Source organism: Oryx dammah, unplaced genomic scaffold, assembly GCF_014754425.2.
Source record: "Oryx dammah isolate SB20612 unplaced genomic scaffold, SCBI_Odam_1.1 HiC_scaffold_11210, whole genome shotgun sequence".
NCBI classification, from domain to species: Eukaryota; Metazoa; Chordata; class Mammalia; order Artiodactyla; family Bovidae; genus Oryx; species Oryx dammah.
The window spans coordinates 2,460,989-2,488,750 of NW_024080603.1; the positions used below are offsets into that span (position 1 = coordinate 2,460,989).

At 37.0% G+C, this 27,762-nt stretch overlaps 1 protein-coding gene across 1 annotated transcript in view; it reads left to right on the forward strand.

Moving 5' to 3' along the window:
• Positions 1-27,762, forward strand: part of LOC120860965 (ankyrin repeat domain-containing protein 31-like) — a 134,404-nt gene that overhangs the window by 74,570 nt on the left and 32,072 nt on the right. Inside the window, 5 exon segments of the mRNA XM_040236671.1 lie at positions 632-769; positions 9,521-9,657; positions 16,560-16,722; positions 19,108-19,223; positions 23,110-23,197. Of these exon segments, the coding sequence (XP_040092605.1) occupies positions 632-769; positions 9,521-9,657; positions 16,560-16,722; positions 19,108-19,223; positions 23,110-23,197 (642 nt within the window).

Consider the following 27,762-nt stretch of genomic DNA (forward strand, 5'->3'; position numbering starts at 1 on the left):
TAATATTGTACTGAATTTTCTGTGAAAGAAAAATGAAATGCTCAATAGGCCATAGTTTGGTTCTTGACATCTTTTGTCATCAGAAACACACTCGTTGAGATATGAGAATAAATATAGAAAGAGGATTATGGACTACTGAGAGAAACGAGTATAGAAATGAAGCAAGTCTTATTTGTTTCAGTCAAGCTTAGGATAGAGTGAACAACAGCTAGAATGAATTAATGTGCTCAGATGCTCTACATTTCTTTACGAATTGTGTTTTAAAATAGCAACAGCAATTATAATATTAATTGAGGTATGTTTCTGTGTGGGACTTCCCTGGTGGCTCAGATGGTAAAGAATCTGAGTGCAATGCAGGAGGCCTGGATTCGATGCCTCGCTTGGGAAGATCCCCTGGAGAAGGGATTGGCACCCCACTCCAGTATTCTGGCCTGGAGAATTCCATGGATAGAGGAGCCTGGTGGGCTACAGTCCAAGGGTTGCAAACAGTCGGACATGACGGAATGACTTTCACTTTCTGTGTAGTGCATCCTTTTTAGGGTGTTTTTAGGAGGTTGCTTTGTGTTTTCTAAGATCCTTCATAATAATCAGCACTTGGCAGAAAACTCAGTTTTGCTTGGCAAATTTACAGAAAGGAAAACATCTGGGATCGATAAAAGGAATGCCACAGGGGAAAGCCGGCTTCATTTGGCTGCCAGAAGAGGACATTTGTCTCTGGTGAAAGCTCTAATAGAATCTGGAGCAGACGTGAATCTAAAAGATAATGCAGGTTTGGATTTTTAAACTGTAAATGTCTTTATGATTTGAAGTCACTGATAGATACATTTCACCCACCCTCCCCCATTTTGATCCTGACTGTTGTATAGGAGCTCACTTTGAAATTTCTTTTTATAATATTTTAGGGTTTATCTTAGTTGCCACCAATTGCCAAAATAACCATGGAAACAGCTTTTAATATACCTTTGGGAGCATTCATTTATTTTCATTCATTTTTCAATAAAGAAGCTTTATTTAGGCATTTTCCTTGGAGGCTTTAATATCATTACCTAACTTTATAGGGAATGCCAAACTTTCCTCTTTCCTTGTCCCTTCTTTTCTAATTTCTTGGTAATATTCCTTTTTTTCTTTCAGGTCTTGTTTTATCTTAAAGCTCCATTTTTAAATTGATCTTCTAACATTTTTCTCAAGCACACACACACACACAAAACTTGTGTAAGAAATTCCAGAGGGAAAAAAACTCAGATTGATTGTTCACATGTCTTTTTAAAGAGAAATGTGACAATACAAGATATAAATGGGAAGGTCAGATGATCTTACTCTAATTTAATACCTGATTTGAAACCATTTGGTGTGATTGGTGCTTACTTGGTCCCATGATAGCTTGTGTTCTCTTAGTCTTTTGTCACTTGTATCAATAAATATTTTTGATGAGATTAATTTGTTTTAAAAAATGAAGATTATGTTTTTATTGAGAGATACTTGATTTATAATGTATTAGTTTCAAGTGTACAACATAGTGATTCAAAATTGATAGACTATATTCCACTTAGTTATTATAAAATCTTGACTGTATTCCCTGTACTGTACAATATATCCTTGAGCTTATTTATTTTATGTATAGTAGTTTATACCTTTTAATTCCTTACCCTATCTTGCCCCTCTCTTCATCCCTCTCCCCCCTGGTAACCACTAGTTTATTGTCTATATCCATGAATCTGTTTTTGTTTTATTGTATTTACTTGTTTCTTTTATTTTTTAGATTCTATGTATAAGTGACTTATTTCACTAAGCATAATACCCTCCAGGTTCATCCATGTTTTTGCAGAAGGCAAAATTTCATTCTTTTTATGGCCAAGTAGTACTCGTTTACTTATGGTAAATAATGTTGCTGTGAACATGGGGGTGCATGTATCTTTTTGAATTAGTGTTTTTGTTTTCTTCAGATACATACCCAACAGTGGAATTGCTGAGTCGTGTGGAGTTCTGTTTTTTAAGAAACCTCCATACTGTTTTTCTGCAGTGGCTGCACCATTTCGCACGCCCACCAACAGTGTGTAAGGGCTCTCTTTTTTATGTATCCTTACCAACATTTGTTATTTGTTGGTATTCTTTTTTGTGAACACTGTTTGTGTTCTTTTTGATGATAATCATTCTGACCTGAGTGGGATAATATCTCACTGTGGCTTTGACTTGCATTGTTTTGATGCTCATCAGTGTTGAGCATCTTTTCATGTGCCTGTTGTCCATCTGTATATCTTCTTTGGAAAAACGTCTGTGCGGGTCTTTTGCCCACTTTTTGATTGGCCTGTTTGTTTTTTGATGTTGAGTTGTATAAGCTGTTTATCTATTTTGGATATTAACCCCTTACCAGTCATATCATTTGCAGATATTTTCTGCCATTCAGTAGATTTTCTTTTCTTTTTGTTAATGATTTCCTTTGCTGTGAAAAAGCTTTTAAGTTCAACTAGATTCCATTTTTTAATTTTTTAATTTTGTTTCCTTTGTCTTAGGAGACAGATCCAAAACAGTGCTGCTATAATTTACTCAAAAAGCATCTTCTATGAGTTTTATGGTTTCCAGTCATACATTTGGTTCTTTGGTTCATTGTGAGTTTATGTTTATATATAGTGTGAGAACAATTCTGATTTCATTTTTTTTTTAACATATAGCTGTTCAGTTTTTCCCGGTACCACTATTGAAGAAACTGTCTTCTCTCCATTGTTTATTCTTGCCTCCTTTGTCATAGATTAACTGACGTAAGTGTGTGGATTTATTTCTGGGCTGTCTATTCGGTTTCATTGATCTGTGTGTCTCTTTTTCTGCCCATATGAGACTGTTTTGATTACTTAGCTTTGTAGTCTAATCTGAAGTCCGAGAATGTGATTCCTCCAGTCTGTTCTTTTTTCTCAAGTTTATTTTGCCTAGTTAAGATCTTTTGTGCTATCATACAAGTTTTAAAATGATTCTATCCCTGTGAAAAATCCCATTGGTATTTTGATAGGACTTATATTGAATCTTAGATCTCCATGGTTAGTATGGTCATTTTAACTACTAATTTTTCTAATACAGTATATCTTATCTTTTCAACTGTTTGTATCATCTTCAGTTTTTTCATCACTATTTTATAATTTCCTGAGTATAGGTTTTTTATCTCCTTCAGTTCAGTTCAGTTGCTCAGTCGTGTCTGATTCTTTGCGACCCCATGAATTGCAGTACGCCAGGCCTCCCTGTTCATCACCAACTCCCAGAGTTCACTCAGACTCATGTCCATCGAGTCAGTGATGCCATCCAGCCATCTCATCCTCGGTCGTCCCCTTCTCCTCCTGCCCCCAATCCCTCCCAGCATCAGAGTCTTTTCTAATGAGTCAACTCTTCGCATGAGGTGGCCAAAGTACTGGAGTTTCAGCTTTAGCATCATTCCTTCCAAAGAAATCCCAGGGCTGATCTCCTTCAGAATGGACTGGTTGGATCTCCTCGAAGTCCAAGGGACTCTCAAGAGTCTTCTCCAACACCACAGTTCAAAAGCATCAATTCTTCGGCGCTCAGCCTTCTTCACAGTCCAACTCTCACATCCAACATGACTACTGGAAAAACCATAGCCTTGACTAGATGGACCTTAGTCGGCAAAGTAATGTCTCTGCTTTTGAATATGCTATCTAGGTTGGTCATAACTTTTCTTCCAAGGAGTAAGCGTCTTTTAATTTCATGGCTGTAGTCACCGTCTGCGGTGATTTTGGAGCCCAAAAAATAAAGTCTGACACTGTTTCCACTGTTTCCCCATCTATTTCCCATGAAGTGATGGGACCAGATGCCGTGATCTTTGTTTTATGAATGTTGAGCTTTAAGCCAACTTTTTCACTCTCCTCTTTCACTTTCATCAAGAGGCTTTTGAGTTCCTCTTCACTTTCTGCCATAAGGGTGGTGTCATCTGCATATCTGAGGTTATGGATATTTCTCCCAGCAATCTTGATTCCAGCTTGTGCTTCTTCCAGTCCAGCATTTCTCATGATGTACTCTGCATATAAGTTAAATAAGCAGGGTGACAATATACAGCCTTGACATACTCCTTTTCCTATTTGGAACCAGTCTGTTGTTCCATGTCCAGTTCTAACTGTTGCTTTCTGGCCTGCATACAGATTTCTCAAGAGGCAGGTCAGGTGGTCTGGTATTCTCATCTCTTTCAGAATTTTCCACAGTTTATTGTGATCCACACAGTCAAAGGCTTTGGCATAGTCAATAAAGCAGAAATAGATGTTTTTCTGGAACTCTCTTGCTTTTTCCATGATCCAGCGGCTGTTGGCAATTTGATCTCTGGTTCCTCTGCCTTTCCTAAAACCAGCGTAAACATCAGGAAGTTTACAGTTCACGTATTGCTGAAGCCTGACTTGGAGAATTTTGAGCATTACTTTCCTAGCGTGTGAGATGAGTGCAGTTGTGTGGTAGTTTGAGCATTCTTTGGCATTGCCTGTCTTAGGGATTGGAATGAAAACTGACCTTTTCCAGTCCTGTGGCCACTGCTGAGTTTTCCAAATGTGCTGGCATATTGAGTGCAGCACTTTCACAGCTTCATCTTTCAGGATTTGAAATAGCTCTACTGGAATTCTATCACCTCCACTAGCTTTGTTCATAGTGATGCTTTATCTCCTTAGGTAGGTTTATTCCAAGGTATTTATTCTTTTTGATGCAGTTGAAGATGAGAAAGTTCCTTAATTTTGCTTTCTGATCATTTGCTGTTGGTGTGTAGAAATGCAACAGATTTCTGTATATTAATCTTGTATCCTGCAGCTTAACTGAATTTACTGGTAAGCCCTAGTAGTTTTTTGGTGGTATCTTTAGGATCTTTCTATGTATAGCATTTTGTCATCTGCAAAGAGTGCCAGCTTTACTTCTTCCTTTGCAGTTTGGATTCCTTTTATTTCTTTTTCTTCTCTCATTGCTGTGGCTGCTGCTGCTGCTGCTGAGTCGCTTCAGTCATGTCCGACTCTGCGACCCCACAGACGGCTAGGCCTTCTAATAATAGGTTGAATAAATGTGAGAGTGGGCATCCTTGTCTTGTTCCTAATCTTAGAGGAAATGCTTTTAGCTTTTCACTGTTGAGTATGATGTTAGCTGTCGTTTGTCATATATGGCCTTTATTATTTTGTTAAGATATGTTCCCCCTATGCCCACTTTTTAGAGAGTTGATCACAAATGGATGTTGAATTTTATCACAAGCTTTTTCTGCATCTGTGTGATCATACGATTTTTATTCTTCATTTTGTTAAGGTGGTATGTCACATGAATCGATTTGCAGACATTGAAAATTCCTTGCATTCCTAGGATAATCCCACTTGATCATGGGTGTATGATACTTTTAATGTATTGTTGGATTCGATTTGCTAAAATTTTGTTGATTTTTGCACCTTTGTTCATCAGTGATATTGACCTGTAATATTATTTTGTGTGTGTGATATCTTTTTCTGATTTTGGTGTCAAGGAGATGCTGGGCATGTACAATGAATTTGGAAGTGTTTCTTCCTCTGCAATTTTTGGGAATAATTTGAGAAGGACAGGTGTTAATTCTTCCCTAAATGTTTAGTAGAATTCATCTATGAAGCCATCTGGACTTTGTTGGGAGTTTTAATTACTGATTCAATTTAATTACTGGTAATTGATCTGTTTATATTTTGTATTTCTTCCTGGTTAGGTCTTAGGAGATTGTATATTTCTGGGAATTTTTCCTTTTCTTGTAGGTTGTCCTTTTTATTGGCATGTAGTTATTTGTAATAATCTGTTATGATCCATTGCATTTCTGTGCGGTTAATCGTAACATTTTTATTTATATTTTATTTTATTTGGGCCTTTCTTTTTTCCTTGGCATATCTGGCCACAGTGTTTTCAATTTTATCTTTTCAAAGAATCAGCTCTTAGTTTCACTGATTTTTTTTCTATTTATTTTGCCTCTATTTAATTTTAATTTTTGCTCTGAATTTTATGATTTCTTTCCTTCTGCTTTCACATTTTTTGTTCTTCTTTCTCCTGTTCCTTTAGGGATAAGTTTGGGTTGTTTATTTGAGACTTTTCTTCTGTAGAGGTTTAGAACTTGCTATTGTGGTATCCCATAGATTTTGGATCATTATGTCCTCATTTTCATTTGTCTGTACGTGTTTGTTGTTTTTTTTCTTTGATTTCTTCAGTGATCCATTGGTTGTTGAGTAGTATATTGTTTAGCCGCCATATGTTTGTGTTTTTTCAGTTTTATTCCTGTAGTTGATCTCTAGTCTCAGTGATTTCAGTATGAATGAAAAGATACTTAATATGGTTTCAGTGTTCTTATATTTACCTATACTTGTTTAGTTGCCTAGCATGTGACCTCTCCTGGAGAATGTTCCATGTACACTTGAAAAGAATGTCTATTCTGTTGCTTTGGGATGGAATGTTCTATATATATCAGTTTAAGTCCACCTAATATAATGTGTCATTTATGAGTTTTTCCTTATTGGTTTTCTTTCCGGATGATCTGTCCACTGATGAAAGTGGGGTGTCAAAATCCCCTACTATTATTGTGTTACTGTTGATTTTTCCCTTTATGTCTGTTAATATTTGCTTCATATATTTAGGTGATCTTGTATTGGATACAGATATATTTTAAATTGTTATACCTTCTTCTTGGATTAATTCCTTGGTCATTATGTGATGTGTTTATTTGTTTCTTATAACAATTTTTGTTTTAAAGTATTTTATCTGATACAGATAGTGCTACTCCAGGTTGCTTTTTGTTTCCATTTGCGTGGAATACCTTTTTCCATCCCCTACCTTTCAATTTGTGTGTGTCTTTAGATCTGAAGTGAGTCTCTTGTAGGCAGTATATATATATGGGTCTTGTTCTTGTATCCATTCAGTCACTCTTTGTCTTTTGATTGGAGCATTTAGTCCATTTACTTTTAAAGTAATTGTTGATATATATGTTCTTATTTCCATTGTGTTCATAGTTTCGGAGTTGTTTTTGTAATTCTTTTTTTATTCATTTTTTTCTTTTGTTTTCTTGTTATTTTATGATTATCTTTAATGTTATGTTTAGTTTCCATTTTCTTTTTTGCATATCTATTATAGATTTTTCACTTATACACACATTCATGGTAACCATGAGTGAAAAATCTATAATAGATATGCAAAAAAGAAAATGGAAACTAAACATAATATTAAAGTTAATCATAAAAATAAGAAAACAAAAGAAAAAAATGAAAAAAGACAGAATTTATATTCATATATATATATATTATATGATTATTTTAACTTGCTTCTGATCTCTTAGTTTCAAACGCATTTTAACAACCCTGCATATTTACTCTCCACTCCTCCAGTAGTGTAAGGAGTTTTCAATATCTGTCTTTAGTATCATATTTTTCATCTGTTTTGTGTGTTCCCTAACTACTTATTACGGTTATAGATGATTTTGTTTCTTTTGTCTTTTAAACTTCCTATTAATTTTGTACCTAGTTGACTTACTGTCTTTACTGTATATTTGCCTTTGCCAATTAACTTTTTCCTTTCATAATAGTATTCATGTTTCTAGTTGTGGCCTTTTCTTTTTTGCTTAGAGGAATCCCTTTCACATTTCTCATAAAGCTGGTTTGGTGGTGCTGAGTTCTTTTAGCTCTTCCTTGTCTATACAGCTTTTGATATCTTCATCATATTTGCTAAAAACCTTGCTGGGTACAATATTTTGGTTGTACATTTTTCCCTTTCATCACTTTAAATATATGGTACCACTGCTTTCTGACCTGCAGAGTTCTGTTGTAAAGTTAGCCAGGAGTCTCATGGAAGTTCCCTAGTATGTTATTTGTTGCTTTTCTCTTGCTGCTTTTTATGTTCTCTGTCTTTAAATTTTTCTATTTAAATCACAATGTGTCTTAATGTGGTCCTTTTTAAGTTGATCCTGTTTGGGACTGTCTTGATCTTGTTTCCTGGGCCTGGATGTCTCTTTCGTTTCCCAGGCTAGGGGACCTTTCAGCTATTATGTTTTCAAATATGTTTTCAGTCCCTTTCTTTCTTTTCTTCATCTGGGACTCCTATAATGAAAATATTGGCACACTTGATATTGTTCCAGAGAGCTCTTAAACTGTCTTTACATTTTGAATTCCACTCCTGTGTCATCCGGCTTGCTGATACGTTCTTGTATATCATTTATTGTAGTGTTAATTCCTGTTAGTCTATTTGTCATTTCAGTTATTGTATTCTTCGTCTCTGTTTGGTTGTTCTTTGTTTTCTAACTCTTTGTTAAAAACTTCTAATTTCTCTATTTATCCATTCTTCTCCCAAGTTCTTTGACTATCGTTATAGTCATTACCTTGAACTCTTTCTTAGATAGTTTTCCTATCTCCACTTCACTTAGTTCTTCTCCTGGGGCTTTATCTTGTTTCTTTCTTTTAAACTCTGTTGCCTCATTTTGCCTAACTAACTAGTTTATTTCTGTGTATCTGATAGGTTTGCTACATTTCCCAACCCTGGAGAAGTAGCCTCTTATAGGAAATGTCTTATGCTTCTAGGAACTCACTTCCCTCTGATTACCAGCACTATATGTTCTAGGTGTCCCCACTATGTAGGCTACATGCGTCCTTCTTTTGTGTCAGTCTGACTGCTGTGGGTGGTCTGGTAGGCTTGGCTTGTCCCCAGTTGGGTTGGTTGCCCTGCTATGTGTGGAGGCTGCTGGCCTGGTTGGTGGAGCTATGTCACAAGGCAGTTGGCTGTTGAACCCCAGGAGACCCCAGGACTAGTGCTTGGTTACTGATGGGCAGAGTCTGGATATAGGAGATCCCAGGGCTGTTTTCTGCCTTCCAGTGGATGAAGCTAGTTCTTGGGACTACTGCCAGCCCACTGGTGAGCAGAGCCAGGTCTTGGGGACTGGATGCAGGGCCCACACGCTCTAGAGCTTGTGTTGGACTGCTGATGAGTGGGACCAGTTCTTGATACAGGTGGCTGTGGGGTTCAGTGGACCTAAAGTTTATGTTGGCCTACTGCTGAGCAGAACTTGGGCCCAGCTGGTCCTAGGGCTGGTGCTGGCCTGCTTGTTGATAGACTGCCTTCTGTCACAGCAGGCTGTGGAGCTGTAATAATCCAGGGGCTGGTGTCCACCTGCTAGTGGCTGAGTCTATTCCCAAGGCTAGAGCAGGCTTGCCGATGGACAAGGCTTAGGCCCAGGGGTTTCTGGGGCTGTTCCCTACCCATTGGTGGGTAGAACTGGGCTCCAGGGTCTCTGGCTGCAGGGCCCTGGGTGTCCTGGGTCTACTGTGTGTGCACTGTGGGAAGAGCTGGGTCCTGGGCCTTCTGGTGGACAGGGCCATGTTCAAGGGCAGCTGTGGGCTCAGAGGATGTTAAAATAGCCTGTTTTCAATATTATTTCCTGTCCAGTACTTAGTATATACATTTGAATCAATATATATATTCATTCCATTAGTGCAAATAAACTTAATAATGAGGATACTACTTGAGTATTGATTTGTAAGTAGCTTCTTTTGTTTTCTCTTTTTTCCTTTTTTAGCTTGGACACCACTTCATAAGGCAGCTAGTAATGGATGGAGTGATGTAGAGTTGTTAAAAGCTAGTGCTAATGTTAATTGTGAAAATGTAGATGGAATTGTACCCTTACATGATGCTGTTGCAAACAACCATTTAAAGGTATAGTGCATCGTATTAGGTTCCTATTTCTTTTTCTTTAAAAAGTGAATGAAGACAGTGAAGGTATTTTAAATTGCTAGTTAAAGTGATTCCTTAAGACAAAGAATTTTTAAAACTTTACTTAGAGGCACAAGTGTATATGATATTACATATAGTTTAGAAAAGCAATATATTTCCTAATGAATCCTGTTTCCATTGTCTCTTCATTGTGTAATTCATGTAAATCAGAATAAAATGAAATGGCTAAGAGTAAACACAGCCTATCATCAATGTAATACATTATAATTTTAATTGTCTTAAATTATTTGCTGTTGTATATAAGAGTATATATAGTGATGATATATTTGATAACCGGACAATTTTAAACTCAGAAATTTCTTAGTGAGTTTGAAGTTTCAAAGAAATGAGTAAAAGCTTAAGTTGCTTCTTTGGGGGTTGTTGTATTTTTTTTCTCATTTTTTTATAAACTACTATGGTGAAAATAACAGGGGTAAATTACTAGGTTAATTATTAGAGTAACACTAAATTTGAAATCTAGATGTTATAATTCTTCAGATTTTTAAACTTATCTCTTTTTTTGACAAACTTTAGGAGAAAATTTGTCTGTAGATAGTGTAGATTTCAGGAATAATTTTTCGCTTTGAAAAGTCATTAAGGAAATTACTAGCAACAACAGTATAAAACCAAGATTCATGTAAAAAAATATTTTGGATCTCTCACTAATACCACTTTATCTGTCTCTAGGTATTTTTTAATAGTCTGGTAGTTTTTGTGAAAATGTATCTCTACTGTTTTCAGCCTGAATATATAGTCATGTGAGAGAAAATATTGAATTTGTGACTTGCAGAAATAAAAGGTATAAACTAATAATTAAGAATAGTACCAGATGGGTAGGCTAATGTCCAGGGAGGCTTCTTTTGAACAAACAAACTCTTTAATCTTAAAGATGTTTAAATTAAAAAGGAATTGACAAAATCTTGAGGTTATGTGATCGTGCTGTGGAAGAAAACAAACAGGAAGAGTCACTGAAGTGATGAACCTGCTGGTTACTTGCACAGGAAAAAGGTCATTTAAAGTGAAAGCACTTAAATAAGGGCAAAACATTCATAGTAGGAAAATTAGGATTTTAGACTATCCTGAAAAATGCAATATAGAATATTGCATATATGCAATATAGAATATAAGGACCCCACCCCCAACATCACGCCTATGTCTGGAAATTTATTAGAAGGTGTTACAGAGCTCAGCATATGGTATTCATGGGTAAGATTTATTCCAGCAATATAGTAAGGATACATAGTTGGATTATCAGAGGAGAAGGTGGAGTTTGGAGGTATCCGTGTGCAGGCTCTTCTATGTACTCTTCTTCACGAGAGGCCACATACGGTTTGCTTTTCCCTCAGCAGTGAAAGTGTAGTGACATAAGTACGAAGTTTTTGTCCGGTAAAGCTGATTAGAAGCTTAATGCTCATGATTTATACTGAGGGCTGGTCATGTGGGCACCCTCTACCTAGCACTTACCAAGATTCCAGACTCCCAGAAGCATACACCACATCGTGTGTGTCAACAGTTTAAGTACAGAGAGTCGCAGCAATTAGGGAAAGGTGTATATCAGTGCTGGACACTGACTGCCAGCCCAGTTCTCGCATGCCAGCTACAGGCCAGCCACATAAGCGGCCTCTCTAGAGAGCAGTCTTAGGCCTGCTGTGTTAACTCCTCTAAGTAGTATTATATTTAGTTTCTAACTGAAATATATACTGCTTGATTTCTGGTACAGCAGAGACGCAATAAAGTATGTTTTCTTGGCCTAGCTTTTCTGGCAAAAGAGTATGACAGCACATAGGACATCCTTTATCTCATGGGTGACTTTTTGCCTCATGGTCTCAGGGAAGTTCTTTTTTTTTCAAAAATTTTAAAAGGTGCCACAGTTTTGGCCCTAGGTCCTGTATTAATACACTTATATTAAAATCCTGATTTTTCTTTTTTTATGTTTGTTGCTATCAGCTTGTCACTCCTTCTAGGCCCTTTCAGGGGGTAAAGACAGAAAAATATGTGAGTATACTAATACATGTATACTCATTTCTATATCTATGAATTAATCTATCTGTCTATATTAAAATAAACATGAATTAAAACTGTCTTCTCAGACTCTAATCCAGCTTCACAGAGATCATTCTAGCTTTTATCCATCTTGTTTCTTTATAACTTCTTTTTCTGACAATGATAAACCTGGTTATTTTTATCCACGGTTTATTTACTTATTTGTCCAACTCTCATATAAATGTAAAGCATTTTCAGAATTGTTAATCCATATCACTGTGTAAAACACATTTCTCTCCTAGAGCAAGGGCTGGCAAACAGCTCCCAGGGCAATTCTGGCCCTTTGCCTGTTTTGGAACAGCTGATAGCTGAAAGTAGTTTTTATAGTCTTACATGACTAGGTGGGGGAAGACAGACTATTTCGTGAAAATTTCATGGGATTCGCGTTTTCGTGCACATGGATGAAGTTTTACTGGAACACAGTCACGCTCATTTGTTTGCATGTTGTCTGTGACTGCTTTTGTGCTCTGTCAGTAGAGCTGAGTAGTTGTGACAGGGACACCACGGCATACACACACAAAATAATTACTCTCTGGCTCTTGCCAGAAAGTTTGGTAATTTCTAAATAAGAATATAGTGATCATGTAGTTCTTCTTGGCTTTAGCTTTACAGTATCCAGCTAAAAACACCATATTCCAAAGTAATTTAGATAAGGTAATTTAAAGACAAGTCTTGTATTTTTAATACTGCTAGTTCATTATAATCTACATTAAATCTTCAGAAGAGTCAACATCACACTTTAAATTTTTATATAATAAATTTAACTCTTTCTAGTCGTAGCTCAGTCGATAGAGAATCTGCCTGCGACGCAGGAGACCCAGGTTCAATTCCTGGGTTGGGAAGATCCCCTGGAGAAGGAAATGGCAACCCATTCCAGCATTCTTGCCTGGAGAATCCTATGGACAGAGAAGCCTGGCAGGCTACAGTCCGTGGGGTCGGAAGAATCAGACATGACTTAGCGACTAAACCACCACCACCACCATATTAAAATCCTGATTTTTCCTTTTTTAGGTTAACAGTTTTACCTTTTAGTTTATCCCTTATCAGTTTTGCTTCACAGGTGCTTTAAGCATTTCTACAATATTATTTTAATATATGACTTCAGGAAATCCTGGGCTTCCCTGGTAGCTCAGTTGGTAAGGAATCCGCCTGCAGTGCAGGAGACCCTGGTTCGATTCCTAGGTCAGGAAGATCCCCTGGAGAAGGTATAGGCCCCCCACTCCAATATTCTTGGGCTTCCCTTGTGGCTTAGCTGGTAAAGAATCCACTTGCAATGCAGGAGACCTGGTTTCCATCCCTGGGTTGGGAAGATCCCGTGGAGAAGGGAACAGCTACCCACTCTGGTATTCTGGCCTGGAGAATTCCATGGACTGTATAATCTGTGGGGTCACAAAGAATCGGGCATGACTGAGTAACTTTCACTTTCTTTTTAGGCAATCCTACGTCTTTACATTTTGACTTTGTTATCAATTTGTAGCATATTTTCCTGGCCAGTATTTCTGGCCAGTATTCTGGCCTGGATAATTCCATGGACAGAGGAGCCAGCAGGCTACATTCCATGGGGTTACAAAGATTCGGACACGACTGAGTGACTTTCTCTTCATAAGTGAAAATTTTCCTATTTTGAAGACTCTAGCTTCTCTCATAGCAATTTGGTAACTTCAAGGGGTAGAGAAGATGATTACTCAGACGTTGAGGGTCTTCTGTAAAGATAAGTGTCAAGAACTGAAAATTAACCACAGGAAATAGCAGAAAGGAACTTGGTTTAGCAGACAAGACACAGAACTGGAGATCTTGAATTCTAGGCCTAGTTCTGCTGCTTGAAAAAGATAAAGATAACTTTACCCTTGAAATAAAGAGTTTGATCTAGAGCTGCACTGTCTGTACTATATACCACATAATGACTATTTAAATTTAAATTACCTAAAATCAATTAAATTTAAAAATTCAGTTCTTCAGTTGCATTAGCCACATTTGAAGTACTCAGTAGCTACATGTGGCAAGTGGATCCCGTGTTAGACAATGCAGATTAGAACATTTCTATCATCACAGAGACCTCTGTTGGACAGCTGTGGTCTAGAGCAAGGATTGGTAAATATTTCCTGCAAAGGGCTGGATAATCAGTAGTTTAGGGTTTCTGGGCCACACAGCCTCTACTGCAATCACTCACCTGCTATTCTGTTATAAAAGCAACCCTAGACTGTTTGTAAATGGGTGGGTTTTGACTGTGCACCACTAAAACTACATTTACAAAATCAGGCAGCAGACAGGATTTGGCCTGTGGACCATAGTGTGCTATTATTGCTTGTTCTAGAGAATCACTGATGTTCTTGATACCTAGGTGGTGATACAGATAAAGTTTGCTTTTGGATTAACCTTCCATATCTCTATTGCCTTCACTTAAAAGAGAAATATTCTATTTGAAATGAAGGAGGTAGTGTTTTTAATGATATTTTCATTACTTTGACACATATATTGCCCAGCATCTTTCCTTATATCTTCATTAACTTTCCCTCCATGCAACAGTTTGTCATTTGTTCTTTTTATTTCTAATTCACTTTTTCCCTTTTGTCCCTATTTTTTTTTTTGAGGTAGGATATTGATAGATAATCTAGAAAGATAAATTAGGGAGCAAGATATATAAATATATGGTATTGTAGACCTGTGTGTGTGCTAAGTCATTTCAGTCATGTCCAACTCTTTGTGACCCTATGGACTGTAGCCTGTCCTTCTCCTCTGTCCATGGGATTCTCCAGACAAGAATACTGGAGTGGGTTGCCATTTCCTTCTCCAGGGGATCTTCCTGTCCCAGGTCTCCTACATTGCAGGCAAATTCTTTACCACTTGTGCCACCTGTGAAGCCCAATTGTAGAACTAGTAAGTATCAATTCTATAATATCCTGTGATTTTCTCTCTTGCATGACTATATACAAAGTTGAGTTCATCATCTTATTTTTTCAACTTGCATATTTAAAAAAAAAAATCTTAGTTTCTGTTGTAAGTTATCTTCCAAGGTGGTTTTGTATTCTACCTTATAAACTGTGGAATATTAAAAGATAAGGAAAAGGAGAATGAGAGGAAAAGATTTTTTTTTAAAGCTAAAATATGGATGGGAATGGACACTCACTTTTGTACAAGATAGGATAGCAGGGATAAGATATCCCCTCCCACCTTAAAAGCTAGAAAAGTGTGCAAAATACGTAAAATAACAGTTTTGAGATATTAGACAACATGCAGGAGAGAACAAAAGCAAATGAGATGAGCCTTGTGGATTGTCCCACCTTACGGGCTAGAGGGAGTTTCCAGGCAGTAGTGTAGGGAGGAGGAAAACAAATAGCCTTATGATCTCAGAGTGCTGAGAAGACAGAATGTGGAGTTTCAAAGGCTCCAACAGCTAAAATTCTGAGAGCAAGATACCAGACAGAATGCATCTGCGTAGAGAGACACCTCCAGCGATTGAAAGGGGGAACTTCCTCAGTTCTTTGGCGGATCTACAAATGTGTGTAAGGAAACTCCGTAAAGTGAGGCAGGATGCTGCAGGGAGGACCGGCAGAACCGTGGCTGGGGCTTACACACAGCTGATTAGGGGGCTGTCTTCCCTTAAGCCCCACCATGTGCCAGATACTTTATACATGGGTTCACATTTAAGCCTCATGGGTGAGAAAAATGAGATTCAAATGGTAAGTAGCTTGCCCAAGGACATAGCTAGTAAGTAGCAGGAGTGAGTTTTGTATGCTTGACCTTAAAACAAATATATTTTCCTTCATGCTGGGCTAATTCTAGGCTGATAGAACAAATAAGGAACTGTCATAATTTCTACTGGTGCATTTGCTTCTAAATTTTTATGCTTCTCCATACCTGAACACAAGTGGAAAGAGAAAAGCTACTAGAACATAACATATCTTTAACAAAATACTGACCATCTTTTCCTGATCAAAAGGTTTTTCAGTGATTTGAGTTGCTTGTATTATGCAGATGGAATCATTGACTGTTTTTTACTAAATTGACTTTTACTATCAACTAATAAGTGACAGTCTTTAACTTTGATGAGTCACAAATTTAATTCTAATACACAAGTTTGAATTATTCAGGAAAGCAGTATTTATATCAGAAGCTTTTGCCCCTAGAATGTCACACATTCAACATTTGTCTTTGACCTCAGTTTTCTCCTCTGTAAAGATGGGGTTGGGGTAGATTATTTCTGTTTCTTTTTTATCTTGTTAAGATTCTGTGAATACAAGTCATCTATTTAGGAAACATATTTACATAGAGAGTATTAGAATGGACATTAGGTTTCCAAGCTAATTTATAAAAACTCCTAAACAAGTAACATATCTAAAGTATTATAGTTCAAGTAAAACTTTATTCAACTTTATCTAATGGGTGGTTTATAATACAGTGTATAGTATAGTATAATATAATACAATATGATAAAATCCTGGAATGATCTTTGCTCCCTTCTGTACCCTATCTTCCAGCAGCTTAGGGGAGGGCAAAAGGCTGTGTAACTGAGATAAAGTAAATCCTTTTGCACATCAGTCTATCTAAGTCTGCTCTTAGACAATGAAAGCAGCATATCTGGTACTTTCATACCACTGTATTTGATTTTCCTGTGAAGACAGATCAGGCCAAACAGTGAATCAGTTTACAGTTGTCATATCAAATTTAATTGAAATTTTCTTGGTCAGAGTTTGAGAAATTTTTTGATAACTTTTAATATTCGATACTGTTATCCTATAATGAAAGCAGAAATGATTGATTTTAGGTGTCTGTAGAGATAACTTTGGAAAAATACCTTCTAGGCAACTGAGATGCTACTACAACATGGAGCAAACCCTAATCAAAAGGGTGAAAAGCAGAAGACTGCTTTGGATGAAGCAGATGATGAAAATATGAAAGAGCTGCTGAAATCTTATGGTGCTGTTGAGACTGACAGTAGAGATGAGAGTGATGCTGTAGTCACTGGTATGAATAGCAATGTTTCTTGCTATTTTATACAGGTGTATACCTCTGCTTAGAAAAACAAAGTCTTCAGATTTGTGTAAATTGTTTCATAACTAGGGATAATTTTTTGTCTGTTTATTAAACTCTTGAAAAGCATAAGTTATTTTTACAAACGGCATTTCAAAACTTGGTTTAATTTATAGATTATATGGTTCTATTGTATTAGAATTATATGTTGAAACAAAACACATTCATTAAACAAACATTCATCTCTCATAACACTGGATCTGAACTCATAGAACTGTTACTGAAACTATGCAAATTGGTTTACTTTATAGTGGGGCTGGAAAAGAATGACATTATACTAAAGTCTTTGCAACTAAGATTCCATTACATCAGAATTTATAATGATTCATGCAAAAGTTGGACTCATGCCACCTTTTCAAGACTAATATTCTAATGCTAGAATATGAATTTGTTAAGCAAATATACCATACTTACATATGTGTGTTAGTGTATGTTTAATATATATTATAGTGGAAAGAATATTTCTAGGAAATATATAGTCAGGGAAATTTTTATGAACCATTTTTAGCAGTACTTTGCACTTAACTAATATAATGAGTTATCTATAAGAAATAAGCATTTAGTTCTGCCATTTGTAGCAACGTAGGTGAACCTAGAGAATGTCACGTTAAATGAAATAAGCATAGAAAGATACAGAAAGGCAAACTCTTTGTGGTGTCACTTATATGTGGAACCTTAAAAAGTCAAGCTTAAAGAACCAGATAGATGGTTGAGTGGTGGTTGTCAAGGGCTTAGGGGAGGAAGTGGTGGAGGAGATGGAGAGATGTTGATCAGAGTACAAACTTTCGCTTAGAAGATGAGTTGGTTCCGCGGGTCTTCTAATGTATAAGACGATGATTACAGTTTTTAATAATAAATTGTATACTTGCAATTTGCCAAGAAAGTAACTTTTAAATGTTCTCACCAACACACACACACACAAACACACAAGGTGACAATGTGAGGTGACAGGTGTGTTTGTGTCTTTTTAAAGAAGCATTTAGTGAGCACTGACTTAGAAAACATACATTTGTTGAGCACATGCTATACAGATCAGCCCAGGAGGAGCTTCCAGGCTTGTGGAGAGATAAACCAGAAAACAGGCAGTTAAAAACAATTTTAGAAGTGTTGAGGAGAGGGAATTGATCTTCCTTTTCCTTCAGGCGTGAGCCTTGACTCATGGAAAAAGAAAGCCAGGAGCTTATCTGTGTTGTCTATGAGGGAGATTATTGGGAAGAGAACCCCTGTGACGTGCTTTTCCCCTGGCCTGCCATTCCCCTTACCAACTGATAGGACTGGTGAGAGGCAAGGACAGTCACTGTGTCCTGTTTTACTGGTGTGCGAGATCACATGTAGGTCAAAGTCAGGAGACTGACACACACATCCCCATTTCTTTGTCTGCTCCCATATGCTAAGCCCATAGGGTGGGAGACTTTTCCTGTAGCCCCAGGCATGACTTTCTCTCTCTTCACAGCCATATTTGGAGCTATTGCGCACTCTGTTATATTAATAAAGTACTAGATCTAGGTCACTGGAGAAAGCAATGGCACCCTACTCCAGCACTCTTGCCTGGCAAATCCCATGGACGGAGGAGCCTGGTAAGCTGCAGTCCCTGGGGTCACAAGGAGTCGGACACGACTGAGCGACTTCACGTTCGCTTTTCACTTTCATGCATTGGAGAAGGAAATGGCAACCCACTCCAGTGTTCTTGCCTGGAGAACCCCAGGGATGGGGGAGCCGTGGACTGCCATCTCTGGGGTCACACAGAGTTGGACACGACTGAAGCGACTTAGCAGCAGCAGCAGATCTATTCCCACTTTTCTGTTGTTCCTTGTATATACTTTTCCTTGGACAGGTCACCCAATAGAATGAGGGATGTAGGGTAACCATATGTGAAGAAAGGGAATCCAGAATGGGAGAAGGTTCAGAGAGAATTTTATAGAGACAGTGAATTATGGTCATAGTAGAGCATGGACTGGAAGTCAGATCTGGTTTCAGTACTAGCTGTGTAACACATCAGGCAACTTCTTGAATCCCTCTAAGCTTCATGTTCCTCTTCTGTAAAATGGATGTAATTAACTACCTACCCCTCCGGGCTCATATGAAGATTAAATAAGATGATTCATGGAAAGAGTTGGATATCCAGCATGTGATACGTATTCAGTAGATTTGCTAAAATTAGTCCATTGATAATAAATAATGAGGTGCTAATCAACATTAAGATATCATGGTAATTATAGACTTAATTTATCCTTCCTATTCTTGTCACCATTACAATTGATAAAATTAGGCAAAATTTTTGCACATTCTTAATATATTTTCTGATTTTATGTTTTAAAGTAAAAACTCCTGACGTCCGGGCAAGAAGACGTAAACAGTGCATTTGTGAAGATTCCAAAACTGTTGATACACCTTCTATCTCACACCAAGAAAAAACAGAAGAAAACCTTTCCATGGTGAGTGAAGTTGAAATGGTTTTGTTCTTTAGCCTAGAAAATGCCATTCTTTGTGCCAGCCAGCCATTGGCTATTGGCAGCATTCCATTTTTAAGGACATGCAAGTTAAAAATTTTTTTTTTTTTTTGTCATAAGATAATACAGCATAATTGAGCAGAATGAATGTTTTGCCAAAAGTTTTACTTTTGTTTTAGGTTTGAAGGACTCGTCAGCCAAAGAAACCACTTGTTACACACATAAACAGTTTCAGTCTTTTATAGAAGATTATTTGACTTAATTTCAATATACAAGCATTAAAAGAAAAGAAATAGAAACAATAGTATCGTATGGTGAAGTTGCTCAGTCGTGTCCAACACTCTGTGACCCCATGGACTGTAGCCTACCAGGCTTCTCCGTCCATGGGATTCTCCAGGCAAGAATACTGGAGTGGGTTACCATTTCCTTCTCCAGGGGATCTTCCCGACCCAGGGATTGAACCCAGGTCTCCCACATTGGAGGCAGACGCTTTAATCTCTGAGCCACCAGGGAAAGAGAGCAAGGACAGTATGTATATGCATCACTGATTGGTCCAGCCTGCATCCAGCCTTGAACAGCACTGGGAAGTCCCTCATTAAAGCAGTTTGGAGTCACAATCGGGACAGGTTCTGGGCAGTGCATCTGCCTTGTGGGTGAGACTTCAGATCGTAGTTTCAGGGACTCCTGCTTATAATCCCAGGCCACAAACTGATGTGAACATCAGTTTGCATGCAAAAATGCAGCACTGGTTTTACTTTATACCTTCTTCCAGTGCTGTTTCACCTGTGAGTCAGTCACAGAATTTCCTTAGATCCTAGGGTTGACCAGACCTCCAGGGGCTCAAGAATTCCAAAACCCACTGCCTTTCTTGTGTAAAGTGACTCCTGACTTGCTGTGCTTGAGGGCAGGCACCGAATTCAGAATCTAGGCAGTGCCCAGACAGGTGGTCAGAGAGGCCTGCTGTCCTGTTTCTGAAGCCAGAATAAGACTTCTATTTTAATTTCCCTAACAAGGAACCAAGAAACTGCCTGCACTGAACAGAGAATTAGAGTTTAGCTGCTATCCTTTACTCCTGGATTGGATTCTTTGGCACTTACCTATCCCACAAACAGTGTCGCTGTTGGAGTGCTCTAGTGTGTCTTCATCCATCCAACTTCCAAGAAGTATCTCGGATACATAGTAGGAAGAAAGACCTTGGAACCTAGACGGAGAAGAGGAAAGCAGCCTGGTTTAACCAGCCTGGACCCTGCGTGGTTTATAGAGATAGTTTGCTCTATGTGAAATCCCTTGTGTGAAGGTGTAGTTTTAAAGAAAATAACTTAGTTGCACATATATTAATTTATGAGATGGATATTCTCATATCCATCTAGTTTGATTAAAACACAGAGCATCCTAGACACTAACTTCTTAAGCAAAGTAGACTCCTCAAAGAAATATTTTGAATAAGACTGTGTGTGTGGATTAGACTTCCCTTACATACTTTTTGTTAGTATAGAGAGGAAAATACTATTCATTGAATGTAAACTATGATTGATCAACTATTTTATACCTAAAATATTTTAAATGCTGTTTAAAAGCAATTGTGTTTGCCTCAACATTTCAAAAATATTTTACATTGTTCCTGGTATCTCTTGTAATGAATGAAAAGTTAATTGTCAATGTAAATGTCACTCCCTTGTAGATAATATATCTTTCAGGCTTACAGTTTTAAAGATTTTTTTTTTTCATATTCTGCTGTTTCACTAGGTTATGTCTAAATGTAGGTGTGTTTTTAATTAATTTTACTCTAAAAGGACTAAACATGTTTGTTTAGTCTGAAGACAGATTTCTCCTTGTATTCTGAACTTTTAGCCCTTAGATTGTTGACTATTACCCCTCTCCCATTAGCAGTATTTTCCTTTTATGAAACTCATATTTTTTGAGATGGTTGTTAGACCGGTCTCCCTATATCTTTTTTGTATTTTCCATCTCTTTAATTCTCTACACTATATTCTGGGTGATACCCTTTGACCTCTGATTTTCTACCCAAAGGCTGAGTGGGTGACAAGTAGAGTTTTTACTAATCCTTATTTAAGCTAAAGGACACCCACTCATGGTCACTAGTTTTATGTGGGGCTCCATTCTAACTCCAACTCAATGGACATGAGTTTGAGTAAACTCTGGGAGTTGGTGATGGACAGGTAGGCCTGGCATGCTGCAGTCCATGGGGTCGCAAAGAGTCAGATACAACTGAACAGAACTGACTGATTCTAACCCCTTCCTTATCTCCTGTTCCTTTGTAGGTATTAAAAACCCTGACCCTAATTCCTAATACCTATGTTTGCTCCACATCCCTCATGGGCTGCTACCAGCTTCATTTCCTTTCCCTTTATTTTTCCAATTTTAGGTGGGCGTGGGTGGTTAAAATTTATTGTATTTTGTCTAGTGTATTTTTCCAGGTGTTTGGAATAGACAGGGGTCCTTCTGTATCAGCTCAGCTCACTGTATTGACCATTAGTTATCTTTAAGGTATATTTTCATGTAAAGATTAAAACATTATGGAAAAATCACCCTAACCCTATTGTTGTTAACTGTATGAGTATTTGTTTCAGGAATAATGTTTATCACTTTAGATGCCAAGCCTCAGGGAAATATAATGAAGATATAAAAGTTTAATGAAAACCAACTTTAAGAAAAAACTTAAAATATGCAGACTTTAAAGTCATTAAAGGTTTATCCTTTGTAAATGTAAATTTGTTTTTGAGTGCTGAAAATTTCAAACCAAATTGAGGATGAGTGGTGACCTTATGGCCAGATGCAAAGGAAATGAGATGATTTTAGTTTGATGCTACCGTCTAACACTTTCAGATCACAGTATCTAGGCAGCCTCCTTCTCTCCCTCCATATAGAGTGAGTACAAAAGTGATTATCATAATGATAATAGTTGGCATTCACAGAATATTTATGACATGGTGAGCTCTCCTCTAAGTGCTTTATGTTAATCCATTTAGCCTCCATAATAATGAAAGTAGTTTCTGTTAATATCATTACCTTCCTCATTACAGCTAAGGAAGCTGAAGTAGGAAAGGGTGGGTAACAATCCAAAATTACATTTCTATTACATAGCAGTGCCAGAATTAAAATCCAGGTAATCTGACTCCAGAGCCTGTGCTCTCAACCAGTATGCTTTAATATACAAATCTGTGAAAGACGTGTCAGAAGCAAAAATGATCCTAAGACGTTATGAAAAAACCCAAATGAATTTGTTGGCCAAGCCAATATGTTGAAGGCATTTCAATATTAATGTTCCTCTATTTTAATTTCTCTAACAATGAACCAAGAAACTATCTGCATTGAATTGTTTAATATTAATATTAAACTATTAATATTAATAGTTTAATTAATACTGTTAATACTGACAAGTATATAAAGAGGTTTTAAATCCTATTTGTGGGTTTTTAAGAGTGTTTTGTATTTCTAAGAGTGTATGTGAAATCTTAATAGTGTACAATGATAATCATAAAGCCTTAAAGTGAACTTCTTGCATATATGTAATCTTTAAATATTATTTGCTGAGTTCTTTTTTTTTCTCCTACACCTATAAAAGGAGTCACTGAGAAATTGTGATTGTTTTTATGGTTGCCACTCTTAACATTCTGTTTTCCAGGAGCAGATCTGCTACATAAATCTAGATGTATTTAAGTTTAATTTTTTCCCAAATACATATATATATAGTTAAGTTTAGATGAGGCCTGAATACATTTGGAACATAAAGGGAAATCAGCATTTTTTGTGGTACTTTATTCAGCACTTTTACTGTGCGTTTGTCAGTTGCCTGTTAGAGAAAAACATCTACCTTCTTGTAATGAAGTTTTTAATATTTATCTGATAGCATCAGACCATCAGTGCCATTCTACAAGATATAGAAGAAAAACAAGAAAATTTATTAGAGTTTGAGATAAGAACCCCTGAAGATGCAGGTAAATATGCACTCATATTTAAGTTTGATTATTTCAGTCATCCAAGGCATTGCTGCCTCATTTTCTTTTGGGGATGGGGTGGGTATAGTATGATTCCATTTTTTAAAAGTTCAAGAACAGGCAAAACTAAACTTTTGATAGAATTCAGAATAGGAGTGCTGTGAGGTTGAAGGTGTCCTCCCCCCCAAAAATGTCCACATTATAAGCCCTGATGAATGGTAAAGATGTGGTCCGTACATACAGTAGAATATTACTCAGCCATTGAAAAGAACGAAATAATGTCATTTGCAGCATCATGGATGGACCTAGAGATTGTCATACTGAGTGAAGGAGGTCAGAGAAAGACAACTATCATATGATATCACTTATATGTGGAATCTAAAAAAATGGTACAAATGAACTTATTTACGAGACAGAAATAGAGTCATAGATGTAGACAATAAGCGTACAGTTACCAAGGGAAAGGGGTGTAGGAGGGACAAATCGGGATATTAGGACTGACACATACATGCTGCTATTTATAAAATAGACAACTAATAAGGACCTACTGCAGAGTACAAGGAACTCTACTCAGTACTCTATAATGACCTATCTGGGAAAATAATCTAAAAAAAGTGGGTATTTGTATATGTATAACTGATTCACTTTGCTGTAAAACAGAAACTAATACAACGTTGTAAATAAACTATACTCTAATAAAAATTAATTAAAAAACCAAAACAGTACCTCATCAGTCTTTTTTGTAGCAGGATATAACTGTTAATTAGTCTGTTAGCTTAATTTCATGTTGTGGTGGTGGTGATTTAGACACTAAGTTGTGTCTGACTCTTGCGGCCCCATGGAGGCCAGGCTCCTCTGTCCTCTGTCCATGGGATTCTCCAGGCAAGAATACTGGAGTGGGTTGCCATTTCCTTCTCCAGGGAATCTTCCCGACCCAGGAATCAAACCCACGTCTCCCGCATTGCAGGCAGGTTCTTTACCCACTTAGCTACGAGGGAAGCCCTAATTCATGTTGTATACCTTTTAAAAAAATTACTTCTTTTTAAACTATACCCATTCTACTTTTCATCCTGGCCTAACACATGATACAGGTGATATTTTGAGGAAAATAATACAAATTAACTTATATCCCCAAACAGTATGTATAGTTCATATATTTTATTTAGTATTTATAGTATCTTATACATCTAAGATGAATTTTACAAGAATATACTTTTTTTCATTATAAAAGGTATATAGATACACTTCAAAAACAACGAGGAAAAATCTGCTAAAAATCACCTGCTGCTCTACTGTAATATTTTGTTGTTTAGTTTTCTTTTTTTTCTAAGAGAATGCTTATGCAATTATACCTCAATAAAATTGTGAAAAAGCGTAGATGGAATCGTGTGAGATGTGCTGTGTTTTCTTGTTGTCGTGGTCATCATTTTTAGTGGTTACATCATATCCTGTTCAATAAATGTCCCATGATTTACTTAATGTTTCCTTTTTTGTTGAGCATGTATATTTTCCCATTTTTTTGCTATTATACCACCATACATAGTTTTTTCTGGATTTAGGATTATCCTCTTAGGAAAAATTAATATAATTGAAATTATTGGGTCAAAATATATAAACATTGTAAAATCTATTGGTTCATATTGATAAGTTGATTTCCTATAGTGTTACATAATAATTTGTACTTCCACCAACACACATTTGTGTTTGCTTTTACACTGCTAATAGCATCAGTATTTTCATTTAAAATAATTTTACTGAAAAAATTTTTACTATTTTAGTAAAAAATATATTATTTTCACTTATTGATTATTAATGGTACTTTTTCATTAATTTTATCTTCTCTTTCATAAATTGACTGTTCCTGTTTGTTAAGAAATTGAAGCCATTTTGTATAATCAAGTTATTGACCCCTTTTCTGCCATAACTGCTGCAAATACTTTTTTTATTCCTTAACGGTGTTTTTATTTATTAGTGTGTGTTAAATACAGAGAGTCTCAAATTCTGTATAGTAGAATGTATCAGCCTCTTTGCTGTTCCTTTTAATGCTTCTAAGATTAGCAACTCTTCTCCCCTCCCCACCCCCAGGCTTTGTAACTTATTTATTCTGTTGTGATCATGTTATCACTGGGATTATTCTAATCATGATCCCTTTTTTGAGTCTCTTTGCCCGTTTAGGGAAGGAGAGGTAGGGCAGTAAAACACTAGAGTTCTTGGCTCATGATCAGGTCCTGACTGCTGTTGGTTCCATTGCTTTTTAACAGTTGTTGAAAGCTAAGGTTCATCAAAGCAAAATTTCTGAGGCTCTTCTGAAGCTTCTACATAGCTCCTAAGATGTGACTGTGCACGTTTCTTTCCCTGGCCCTTCTCAGTCTTCTCTCAGCATTTTTTCCTGGTGGTCTACCTTACACAGACTGTCACCCTAAGTATAAGCCCTCATAAGGAGGCCCACAGGGCAGTCACCTTACTGTCTTCACGATCCTGAAGCTCTTGAACCCACTATCAGGAGGAAGGATAATTAATTCCTAGCACAACAGCAGCTTTCTCTTTGCACTGCTGTGGAAGCTCCGTGTTCTTCTGAAACTCTAGATGTTCAAGAATAAAGAGCAAGTCAGATTATCAGTCCATTGTCACCACAGTAGAAAGTTGTTACACTCTTAACAGTCCTTTGAGAAACCACCCCTTAGGCTGAGGTAAAGAGAAACGTGTTGAAAAGCAGAGAGATTACTCTGCCGACAAAGGTCCATAGTCAAGGCAGTGGTCTTCCCAGTGGTCATGCACGGTTGTGAGAGCTGGACCGTAAAGAAGGCAGAATGCCAAAGAATCGATGCCTTTGAACTGTGGTGCTGGAGAAGACTCCTGAGAGTCTCTTGGACAGCAAGGAGATCAAACCAATCACTCTTAAGGGAGCGCAACCCTGAATATTCACTGGAAGGACTGATGCTGAAGCTGAAACTCCAGTATTTTTCTCATCTGATGTGAACAGATGACTCATTGGAAAAGTCCCTGATGCTGGGAAAGATCGAGGGCAGAAGTAGAAGAGGGCATCAGAGGATGAGATGGCTGGACAGCATGACCGATGCAATGAACATGAACTTGGGCAAACTCTGGGAGATGGGGAGGGACAGGGCAGCCTGGCGTGCTGTAGTCCACAGGGTCCCAAAGAGTGGGACACGCCCGGGCGACTGAACACTAACAACAGAAGCGGAGAGGCGCCCCCACTGCTCACCCCCTTTGCTTCTCAGAACAGAGAACCCACCCAGTTACGCTTCACCTCTCTAAAGAGACAGCTTTGCAAATTCACCACTTCCATATGTTGACACCTTTTCATCTTTGATCTGGTTGAGGCATCCAAGAGAAATGAATTTTATTTTGTTTATTTCTTTGTAAATTTTTTTATAGATGTTTTATATTTATTTTTATATCAGATATTTTTGGTACCTCAACTGAATTGAAGCAGAAAAACTGTTCATTTTAAACATTTTATTAAACATTTTATATGTTATTTTTCCTAAGCATTTAACTCTATAATTCATCTGAAATTTCTTTGCCATGTATGGTAGAAAGATAGAATCGGGCTTTTCCCCGTATTACTACCCCTTTGCCTACTCTTATTTATTGAATAATTCCTCTCATCTTCATTATTTTATAATGCCTTATTATCACACATTACAATCTTATACATATTTGGGTAATTTCTAGGTTTTCTCAAAGATGCCATTGATTAATTTTGTCTCTTGATAAGTATATACTATCATGTTAGACATAAAATATCTTTATATCTATTTATAGAAACTTGGGTTACTATGGTAATGTTATTTTTACCTGTGGTTTAAAATTCACTTAGAAAAGCCAAACGTGGCAGGGTATATAGATAATGTAAATGTCTTTTGTTAAAGTGTCAAATCTTGCCAACAAATCTATGTCTAAATTCTTAATTCTCATTTAAGGAGATTAGGGAGATAGAAACTACTCTGGGAACACTGACTCTGTACTTGTCAGATCATTTGTCTAACTTGCAAAAGGAGGTTCTGGAGGAAATTCCAACTATGAACTTTACGTCACTTTCCACCACTGATTTTCTCTAGTTAAATTATCTAGAAAAATACACCTTGGTCTAAGAAAATTAAGAAAAAACTTAAGAAACAAAGCCAAAAATGAAATGAATAGCAAGTAGCTTAAAAGAAATAATTTCCTATTTGGGAATCTGGGTTTGGACATAATTTACATGTAAATCCTGTGAATTTGTACTGGGGGAGGTCATGATGCCTTTACTTGGGAAGCAATGGATAAAGTAGGAAAATAATTTGAGTAATTATAAGAATAATTTTATATAGATCTATGGCTTTCCAGAGTTCCAAAGAATAGCAAGAAGAGATAAGAAAGCCTTCCTCAGCAATCAATGCAAAGAAATAGAAGAAAACAACACAATGGGAAAAACTAGAGATCTCTTCAAGAAAATTAGAGATACCAAGGGAACATTTCATGCAAAGATGGGCTCGATAAAGGACAGAAATGGTCTGGACCTAACAGAAGCAGAAGATATTAAGAAGAGGTGGCAAGAATAC